Genomic DNA, 11,132 nt, shown 5'->3' with positions numbered 1-11,132 from the left:
GCGATCCCTCTGAACAGATTCATGTCATTCTTTGGGTCTCCTGGCTTCCCTTTAAAGAGCAAGGTAAGGCGAGAGTTGTGCCACGAGTCGGGAATTCTGCCTTCATCCATTACCTTGTTGAACAGCGTCGTGATTAGCTCCAACATGAGATGACTGGTTTCCTTCCAGTGTTCGTAGTATAGACCGTCGAGACCCGCGCTCTCCGGTTAGGCAGTGACGAGATGACCGCTTGCACTTCCTCGGGTGTCCATGGAACATTGATCATCCATTGATCGAACGTCAGTGGTAGTTCCACTCGTGTTTCCAGGTCTGCCGCGACGGGGTCAAAGGGTAGTCCTTCGAAATGTTCTCTGATTTGCTCCGGCGTGGCGTTGCAGGAATTGGCCTTCTTGTTCTTGAAGATGTAGCGATGCGGTTGCTCTTCTGCCTCGGCTACCAAGCGCATTTCCTTCTCTTCCGCACAGCGTCGTTTGCTGGCTGCGATCTCTGCATGGTATTGCTCACGGGCTTGGCTGAATTCATCTCTGCTTCCTGTTGATCCTCTTCGTGATTTCTTCAGGAGGTCTTTGACCCTTGCAAGCAGTTGCCGGCATTTGTCCGTGAACCATGGTTTTTTCGTTTTGGTCTGTGCCGCCATAGTGGCACCCGCGGATAAGTATTCGATGATAGCTTTCTCTGCTCCGTCGACATTGATTTCCTCCATAGTGGATTTCAGCGCCTGCAGTTTGTGATCATCGCTCATGAGTTGACTCTGGATCCTCCTATCGGACGGCTATATCGGGGGGAACCGGGTACCGCGTTTCACCACACCAAATCCTGGTTGCCGGATACTCCTAGCTTAAGAGGGACGAAAGAATTGACGAATAGGGATCCGTAGCTCATACTAGAATTGCTGAATCGTTTCTTGTATAGACTCTGACCTCCGCTCGCATCACAACCCCACTTACTCAGTAATCGTGACGGAAAGCGGCGACTTGAGAAAACAAACGAGAAAGCATCACAGCATGGAGCTTCTCGAGCTCGTCCGATTCTTCTCGCACGAATGGGAACATCGAATGTTCCATTCCTCCCGTCAGTCAGTCAGTCGAAATGTATCCGGGGGGACGGGCTCGCCCCGATTACACTCCCTCACTTACTATCCTAGTTCTCCATGGCCGAAACCGATGAATGTCTCGAGGTTGGACTTTTGGGTCTGACACAGACATCTACAAGTGAGATCTGAAACTGCTCGCAGAGGTAGCTTTATCCTGTTTTCAGTTATCAGAACGCTCTCTATCGATGAATAACAAGCGTTTTTCGCGTTCTGAATCTCTTTGTAGGATGAGAAGAGGTTGTGGCCGAGGCGCCTCGACATCTCCCGGAGCAGAGAATATGAGGATCTGGTCATGAGCTTCTTCCGGCGCGAACGGTCGTGTTTTGCAAGCTCCCGTCTTTCGAGTAGTTGATGGAGCCTCACGGTTTTCCCCAGAAATTCGTGACTTGTGACCTCAAGCGATCGCCGGGAGAATGTAAGGTCAGTTCGGCAGCGAACATCAACTGATCGGCTGACGCATCCAGGAGGGCACCCTATTTTGCTTTCTTCGCTCTAGGCCCGCAGTCTGCTGAAGGTTTCACAGGCCGACCGACCCTCGGAGCCGGCGGGATGGACTCGAGGTGGGCCCTATGAACCAGGAGAATGATGGGACCTTGACCGAGCCACTTGGCCTTCTTCTCCAAAAAAAGTTGTACGACTACGACAATTTCCGTTGTATCTCCGGCGAAAGATGGATGCGTGTTTACTCAAAGATCGTCCTAATGATGGGGAGTCCTCTATCATAGCGCTCCCGAGGCTCATTCGGGCCAACAAAACGTTCTCGAGGAGATCTAAGTTGCTTCCATTCTCGCAAGCCAGCCAATCTTCGAAAAATTCGAAGCGAGACACTTTGATTTGCACACCTGCGAGAGATTTCAGGACTCAACTTTTGCATCGAAAAAGCAGGGTTTGAGAACTGAATTGGGAAGAGGAGAGATCGGAGAGCATTCTTCAGCTTCTCCCTGGAGGAAGACTCAGGAAGAGCATGTACTTCTACCTATGTGAAAGTTGACAGATATCCCGAAGAAATGACGAGTCTTCATGAAATTCACTAGGTATCTCAAAGATCTTATATTGTCCCCGGATGGTGCATTAAACACTCATCTCGACTCAATCAAGCTTACTGGTGAGTTCTTTTTCCATATCGGCAGCTGATTTCGTTTTTTTACGCGGAGCACTCCAACGACCACTTCAATGTCTGGATCGGGTGGTGTTTCGAGGGCTACTTAAGCTGTTCGTTACGCTTTCTCGTGGATCAAAATATTGACAAGATTGATGTGCCTCCCGAGTTTCGAGGAGTCGATCACTACTCCAACATCACTCTTTCTCGATTCCCGATTGGGTCGGATGCGGCCTTGCGATGCACACAAGCTTCTCCCCCGAGTCAACGAGTGAAATCCGACCCTGTGTGAAACCTCCACATTCGCTCTTTCACTGGAAGTCACGGTGTGCTCTTCAACTTCTAGAACATTCATTGGAGAGTGATGCCTTTCTCGATGGTGTTTTCTTTTCAGTGTGTGTTCGAATTCAAGTTCAAACACACGTATCGGAACGGACCACCGGTCTTGTGCGAATTCCCTTCATCGGCGTGATACCTATCATAATTCTCACGAAACGAATCTGCATGCCCTTATATACCGCTGGTATGTGAGAACAGCTTCGGACGTCGTGCTTGAGCGGCTAATTCACCCAATAGTCAGAGAACTCAATTTCAACGACAATATATAGTGTCGGCCTACCGGGCCGATGTTGGCCCTGACCTCATATGTCTGCAACGAAAGGCCCAAATGGTCGCTATTCGACCACGGGAATGGGAAGCTGGACCGGGAGACTGCTCGAAAGAATAACCTGAGAGCTCTTTATAACCTGCCGGAGCAACAATTGTTCTGGCAAATATATGATGTAACAGATCCACTGCTCGCAGTCATCGGAAACCGAGCGGGGCAGCGGGATGTGGAGAAGGGACAAATCGCGAACAAACTTCAGGGGGCCGGATACATCCAGCTCGGGAGAACTTTCGGGAATAGCAGCGTGCAGCCTGTCTTGGTCCAAGGAACGCTCCTGATGAAAACGACGATCTCATTGCGAGTCCCAGATTTGATACTCCCTCTGAAATTCATCGTCTTCCTAAGGCCCTAGGGAATAGCTCTCTCGGCGGGGAGGGAAGCGTAGGGAAGTTGTGTGTACCAGGCCCAGACTCTACTGGCGCGGCATCCGGGGTGTATCAGCGGAAGCTTTCAGAAGAAATCTCTGCGCTTGCAGGATCTGCACCATTGATTCTCGAGCGTATGAGTGAGCTTCACTATCCGAGCTCGGTACCGCATGAAATTCTGAGGACTTCAAAGCCCCGCCGCTGGCCTTCTTCCAAAGAATCACTTCTCACAGATCAGAGATCGGTGGTCATGAAAAACCAGCGAAATGAGCTCAGAGCTTGAGATGACGCAAATCTATCTGCACGATAGCGACTTGTCTCCTTCGCCGGTCAGCTTCCCCGTGCGTTTCGTTCCGTGAGCGAGATCGCCAATCATACGAGCGGAGAAATTGGATACAGATTTGACAGATACCGCAAACAGCGCACCACGTGATGATGCGGCAAGCACGGTCGAATGCGCCCTTGCCCCCCCCCATCTTGTTGTTTTCGCCAAGAACCCCTTGAGAACGATGAGGGGTTTCGTGAGAGAGGAGCTCTGTATTCTGTTCGGTCCTGCAGCGAGACTCAATTGAATTCGTCAATGCATTGCGCTTTGGTGATTGGTGGAGCATCCGGAATGAGCTCCGAAGTTCCACCGCCTAAAATGAAGAATCTTGTGGGGGAGTCGTTTCGCTTCCGCTCTCATCGGAGCTCGTGTTCTGAAGGCTCTCTTCCGGACTCAAGGAAACGATGGGTGTCTTATTTTTGAGTGATCGATCGAGAGTGACCACACTCACAGAGACTGAGCGAGAAATCTGCGCTCGGTCGGCCCTAATGATAGGAGCGGATATATCGAGATGGGAACATCCCCTCCCTTTCTCCTTTTCAGCGAATCATCGAAAAATAGCACTCAGATGAATGATCATTTTTCGTTTTTCTTCGGACATCCGTTCATCGCCGTCCTGGGCCGTGATGGCACTCAATTGGGCTTGCAGCGGCGAGTACAGAGACACTCTTGACGGATATTCAATGGCAGCCCGCGGCGGGCTTTCGTTCGCGTCGACTCGGAACTCGGAACACCATATTCTAGCGTTCCAATTCTCCCGGGATGCATTCGACGTACTTGTAGAAAGGTAATTACTGCAACAACCGTGAGTTGCTTATCTACACGACGTCGACGGCATTGCAAGAAGGACCGTACGGGAGACAGGGTCGTGCATTCCTGCAGTCACACAGCAAGAAGGAGGAAGATTCCAAGAAGGAAAGATTCAACCTGCCTTCGCCAGAAAAGATGGAGCATCTATATCAGCTTGCGGTACATTCTCCGAACTGAAGCAATCAGGGATAGAGCTCCATTTCTCAGCCCTTCATTGGAGACCCCCCCTTCCCCGGATAATTGCACGGAGTGAAACCTCGGAGTGATTCCGCCACGGGAAAGCCTCCTGTCGGACTTCTCGATTCTGTGGAACTGCTGCTCACCAATATGAGGTACGGGGTGCCGCCTGGTGAGTGCGATGAAATCCTCCGAGCCGTTTTCTCAACGATGCTGATAGGGAATTTTCGAACTTTCCATACTCTTCCTGAGGTGGGGAAATTCCGCGCATTTCCAGAGCAAGCGAAGCGGAACCCCTGGCCTTGCGAAAGGAAACGCCGCTTTCCACTGAGTGTCCTTCCGGCCGAGCCGAGATCTGCTCGGATCCATGCCTCTATGAGGAGCACTATTCTCCCCTTGAAGTTCTTCGAAACTCTCTCTCTGAGAGCGTTGCACCCAGGCGTGTAATCATGCTTCGGGCGGAATCCTTGGAATTAAGATCCCTTCGGAGCTCGAGGGAGAATAGAGGTAACTCGAGGAACTATCTGAAGAGACATATATGTATCATGTGTATGCTTGGCTTCGCTGACTAGGTCGAATCAGACGCTCGAGCTTCTCGACCGGTGAGGTAGTACTATCGCTGAAGGTATTCGTGAAAGCTACCAAGGATTTCGAGATTGGTGATCGCAGAAGTTGAGGGACTCCTCTGGCCTCCTCCACGGGCAGGATGGAAATGACCAGCTCAGGGAACTCGGCCCTGCGCCTGGGGTTCATAGGACATGACGGGATGCATAATGTATGTCCTATGATGGGAGGGCATGCTCTATAAGAAGCAGTGGCGTAGCTAAGGCGGGGAGGCAACCAGAGCACTTTACCTGGACGCCGATTCCGAGAGCGCCATTTACGACGGTTGCAACCGAACAAAAACGGTGACACCTGAACGAATGCACGTCGAGCGACGCTATTCAGGTGGAATAGATTTGGAGAAACATCGCTTTTCGGGGAGAGGGCGCTAACATGGACGAACAATGGTCGAGGCGGTCCAACCTAGGGAGAAGCTCCTGATGGGGCAACATTTCTCAAATTCGCCCTGTACGTCATTCCGGCTAGGTACGCCACTGTCGAGAAGAGCATGCTCCGATAGTTGAGAGGACACCTCCTGGGGGCATCGGGAGTTTCGGGGGCATGCTCCGAGCGAGAAGCATCCCGCGGTGCGGACGAGAAACCGCGGATAGAGAAGAAAAATAATTGAAGTGCATAGGCTTAACCAGATGGATGGTGATCGATGAAACACGTAATCATACTCCATCGTCCACTACCCGATAAAACTAATGTTTTCACCGCTACCGTTCGACTGATATCGAAAAAGAGGGGCATGCTCCAATCAAAAGCCATCAATCGAATGATTTTTGCGATACTGGCGACCTTAATGTTTGGATCGGAATCGAGTTCCGAAAACAAACTCGATGCCGACTGCGGATATCGGAAGAGGAAGAAGACGGCTTAATCACCCATTCAGAATAATCTCACGGTGCTTAGCAACAGCTCTTTTTCAACTCAGCTCAGGGTCACGAATTCCCATCTACAGGGCTGCAGAATGTCTGATATCGACATCTCACTCTACTTCCCCCACCGGCTCTTCGAATGATATCGATCGTCTCCGTTGCGCGACATAGCTGCACAACTCCCTCGCGTAGCATCCAGACCTAAACTGGAAGCAATCACATAAGATTTCGAGGGTGGCAGGAAGGCGGAATGTCTATAGGGAATCATTTATGGACGATGGAACAGGAACGACGCGAAGAAGGGTCTTATCAGGCGTTTCAGGCACTCGGCTCAAGATGCCTGGCTCCAGCGACGAGGGCAAAAAACAAGCGAGTCAAATACTGACACTGAGCTCCCCGGAAGAGCAAGCCATTCTTTAATTGACTCGCGCGTCAGACCGCCAGGCTAACGTGTGGTCCCTGATGAGCAATTTACGTCCTATGCCTCGGGATTTGGAAGCCTCCCGAGTAAGCTGCTCCGGAACTTAATGGAGGAGTTCAGTCGAAACGAGTAAGGAAACTCGTTCCGGATGCCTGCAGCAGGCGCCGCTGTGGAACGAGCGGTGACGCGCAGACTGCGGCATATCCGGCCTCGCCTTTGGGATTTCATGCCATCTCTGTTTCGCATCCCCATCTGTCTTCTCTTATTAGTCCCGTGAGTGCGTATCTGCTGATTCACTGAACAATCTTTTGGATGCGAATTTGGCTCCGAATTCTGGGCTGGAGAAGTTCGGCAGCGGCAGCAGCTTCCCCGAGGGCCCGGGTCTCCGAGTGAATTTGCAGTGATACTCACTTGGATGCCAACCCACGCCAGACCCGATCTTCACGCCCCGGCTCGAATGTTTTGCAGAGCGAAGGGAGCCCCATCGAGGACGTGAGAGAATCAAGAGAATCGAAACCCAGCTCCGGACCCTCTGGTGAGTGGGACACTCCTCGTGGAGGGGGAATACTCCAGACTTCCCGAGTGATTTGCCTCATCGGAATGTTGTATCAGCTCTGAAGGGCTCCCGTGCAGTACCTGCAGGGATTCAGGGTCGATTGCTTCTCCACGGGAAGAAATCGCCTCCCTGAGATAAATCGGCCTGACGGGACTTTCTGTGTTTCAGATTGGCAGCGGAAATGGGATTCCTGTTTTACGCGGCTTGCCTCATACTGCTGGATTACTTATACTTCAAAGCCAAGTACACAAGATCCAATGGGCCGCCCGTGTGGTATGGCCTACCAATCGTTGGTATCGCGCCTCTTTTCTGTTTGCCAAAATTTCTGTTCACTCCGATATTCAATTGGTACCTCCGGTACATGCCCGACGTCATCGTGACCCGATTCTTCCAACCCTACGTGTTCGTGAAGAATTCGGCACTGATCGATGTCCAGAGCAGTGAATACTGCAACAGCCGACCCGCCCTGGCGATGGGAGAGCTCATCGGATACTTGACCACCGGTAGACCGTCGTGGTTCATTTTCGACCAAAATCGAAAGCACGTCGATTGGCGTTCCGTGCGCAAAACGAACGTGATGGCTCTCAACGTTCTACCGAAGCAAGAGAAATTCGAGCGAATCGCGGAAGTTGCTGATAGTCTCCTGGAGACCATCGAGGATCTAAATGGACGTTTATATGACTGTGAATGCGACATCGCTATCGCGAAGCTACAAGAAACGAGGAACCTCCATTTCGGTGGCACTGCCGGGGTCAGAATCACTCGGAGGATCGTCGCAGAGATTGACAAACTCATGCTGATCATACCCTACTTCTTTCTGCTCATCTCACTCGTTCCCCTGAAGGTGTTTCTGAGCATTGAATATTATCTGCCTAAGGCGTGGAGGCCCAGTCTCCTGAAGAAAGTTTACTTCAATTTCACAAAACGCATACTCGAGGAGAAAGTGGGAGGGGCGGATGAACCAAGGGATTTTGTGGAAGCAGTGCTCCGTTTGAAATCGCCGGATGCAGCTCTCGACTTCATACGTCAAACAACTCTCTTCAACATGGTGGCCTCGACGCACACGACTCGGCACGTAACGATGGCCGCACTGTCCTACATTTCACTCCACAAGCGAGTCCAGGAGAAGATCCAGGCGGAACTCGACAGGGTTGTGGGCTCGGCTCCCCTCACTCTAGAACACCTCGGCGAACTCCACTACATGAAAGCCGCAATCCATGAAGCTTGTCGAATGAGCCCTCCGCTGCCAACAATAATGAGATGGTCGTCCAACCCCGTACAGATCGGCAACGTTACCGTCGAGGCGAACATGCGAATCGTGCTGTTCACGATCTCAGAAACCGTTGACCCCGGAAACTTCGAGAGCCCCCAGAAATTCATTCCCGAGAGATATTTGAACGACAAGGGCATTTTTGAGCCCAGTAAAAACTTCACGATATTTTCAAGAGGTAAACGAATGTGTCCAGGACAGGATATCGCCAACATGAGCACTCAAGTGTACTGCTCGAAGATTTTGCAACGATTCGACATAGTTCCGAAAAGCTACGAGCTCGAGGTACCCGGCTTCAGCGGAACGCTGATCCCGGACTCGCCGAAGATTCCCGTACGTTTTCTGCTCCGGAAAGGAGCACCCGCTCGCCGATTATCCGTCCAAGCGAGTGAGATGCCCGTCGTTTCCGAAAAGGCGCCGGGAGGGGGCAGTATCCAGACGGCGTCACCTATGAGCTTGTTATTCGCTTTCATTGGGGATCTTGGCGGCAAACACCCGCGCCCCGCCTGAATACTCATCCTCATCAAGAACTCGACTTCGATAACCCGCCGGACCGCACAACGGATAAGTCCGTTCATTAATTCTCGAATCCAATCCCATTACAACCATCCAGGTGTGTTTCTCACAATGACACCGCGTCGAGCCGCTCGAAAATAAAGCCAGGGCTGCTACTAGATGATGAGATATCGCTGCCTACCAGGCCGACTGCTCAATTTTCCGTGTAAGGTATACGAGGCCCGTATGGTTCAATGATCGCATATTATTTCGACGATAGTCCGCGGTGGCAAGAGAGAAATCCATGAGGGAGGACGGGAATCCATTAACCATCCACGCTTTAGTCCCGGGTCACTTATCTCACAAACTCCCAATGGTCCGCAGGAACCTTGCATCCCGTTGATGAATTTCAATAATTACAAAAATGGGTCAATGATTTTCACGCCGAAGCACGCCTGTTCGGCGGTGGCCTATCGGGACGATATAATAATCGGATTATCCTTCCCGGAGGTACCATTCCCGGGAGAGATTCAAGAGATCATGAGTCATGAGTTAACAACCTACCCGCTATGGAGCCCCGCTACGGGGGTTGTCATGCGAGGGAATGATGAGCGAAGATCGTTGTTGATCATTCCGACGCGACGCCGCGAGAGAGGGAGCGTCGTCGAGTCTCACCGGAGACCCTTCCTCCGTGGAATTGCGTACCTAATTCAGATCAAGAACAAGATTACCTACGCAAATCTAAATGAGCGTGTGCTCCTACCGGATCGTTGAGAGCCCACTGCTTGCGTCGCGATCGTGTAACGAGACAATTGACGACAGCAACAACAGAGATTTGATCGGACCGAAAGCCGGCTGCCTTACATAGGTAGTAGACGTCAGCAGATTCGAAAGTCGTCATCGCTCGCTAGTTGAGATTCCTTGTTCATCTGAGGATCTACGGAACTCCGTGGGGAGTGTTCGAATTAGCTGCGTATTGCCAATGCGCGAGTCTCGCTTCAGTGTTCGCGATCTGCGGGAGCCGTAGAGCGCGCTCATGATGTTCAGACTATCCTCCCATCGCACTAGCGGGAGAGAATATCAATTTATCCATGATCTGGTGTCTTCTTTTCTCGTCTGGAAATTTCATAGCGAACCCCGGCATGATCCCGGTAGGAGATTCAGAGAGTATCAGTGGAACAACAATCTAACATGATTTCATCGATACTTAGATCAGGCCAGAATGCTCGGGTCCTGGATACGCTTAGCCTACACAACGCGGCGCGGACGATGCTTGTCCTCGCGGTAAGGAGATTCGTGACGGAGCCTGTAGCCGCACGAGACGAACGAGCACGAAGCGGAAGGATATCGATTCCTGCAACCTGTCGATTCTACACCTCCCCGAGCGAGCACCTGGACCTCGTCCGAGGCGAGACCGAACCTGCTCTAGTTGCAGCAAATTACTCATCGGCACTAACCATCTGCTAATATATAGCCATACCGAAGGCTCTCCGAAGAACTCGATTGCCGAATAAAGATGCCCGTCGGACCGAATTTCACACCTTCTCCTTTCGTTGCCGGAATCTCATCTTGTCGAGCCAGTATCGGATTGCAACTCCAAACAACAACAATAGCGGAAGATGTTCTCTCAATGAAGACGACCTTCGGAAGGGCGCGTGTCTCGAACGGGGAGAGTCTCGGCAAACCTGCGTGACGTGACTGAAATCGTCGGACGTTTATTCTTGCTCGAGATTTCATCTCAGGTCCAGGATAAGACGCGACATCCGACCCTGATTCTTCATCCTCTCTCGGAGCCGAACATAGCGCTATGAGGATAATTGGTAGACGGAGAGCTGACCAAGATGGACAATGTGTGCTCATGGCATCAATCTCAGAATATGAAGAGCTAACCCTTAAGGTCGATTCGATCATTGGGGCCCCGGAATGGACATGAATTTCGTCGATAAGTCTCGATATACTATAATTATATTGTATGTACGATATTTTGATAGACTCAATCCCGTTCCATTATTAAGGCGACAGAAACTTTCTCTGCATTTTGATCTTCGTTCTATTGGACTCCATGAAAAAAGACGATGTCGAACATCGTCTGAAATTCGGCGCAAACGGAATTAAAACCGCGGAGCTTCTTCAAACGTGGAAGGTCCTTTCTGTCTGCCTCAGATGACGTCGAGTGTTAGGCTTCCGGCGATGAATGCACCCTAATCGCCCAACCACGGCAGATGCGCCTCGAGATGAACTTCCGTTCGACTTTCGGGCGTCGACCTCCGGATCAGGACTTGAAAATGCAGTTTGTCTACGTTCTCAGAGCCTCGTTGTTCTCTTTTGGCAAGCAGATTCTTTCCTTGATCGAACCGAACTTTTGCGGTG

At 51.2% G+C, this 11,132-nt stretch overlaps 1 protein-coding gene across 1 annotated transcript; it reads left to right on the top strand.

Moving 5' to 3' along the window:
• The first annotated feature begins 4,175 nt into the window (after window positions 1-4,175).
• On the top strand, window positions 4,176-8,777 carry LOC100905449 (cytochrome P450 2J6). The gene is made up of 2 exons (XM_003748146.2): window positions 4,176-4,336; window positions 7,166-8,777. Exons 1-2 carry the CDS (start codon window positions 4,176-4,178, stop codon window positions 8,775-8,777), a joined length of 1,773 nt encoding a protein of 590 aa, XP_003748194.2.
• Window positions 8,778-11,132: the final 2,355 nt, after the last annotated feature.

The sequence above is a fragment of the Galendromus occidentalis genome, unplaced genomic scaffold (assembly GCF_000255335.2).
Source record: "Galendromus occidentalis unplaced genomic scaffold, Mocc_1.1 scf7180000077528, whole genome shotgun sequence".
NCBI lineage: Eukaryota > Metazoa > Arthropoda > Arachnida > Mesostigmata > Phytoseiidae > Galendromus > Galendromus occidentalis.
This window is presented reverse-complemented; position numbering and strand designations above follow the sequence as displayed.

Excerpts from the sequence above, each read along its gene's own strand:
- LOC100905449 (XM_003748146.2), top strand. The coding sequence starts at position 4,176 with ATGGCACTCAATTGGGCTTGCAGCGGCGAGTACAGAGACACTCTTGAC. Across the intron at positions 4,337-7,165 it reads TTCGACGTACTTGTAGAAAG|ATTGGCAGCGGAAATGGGAT; the intron begins GTAATTACTGCA and ends TCTGTGTTTCAG.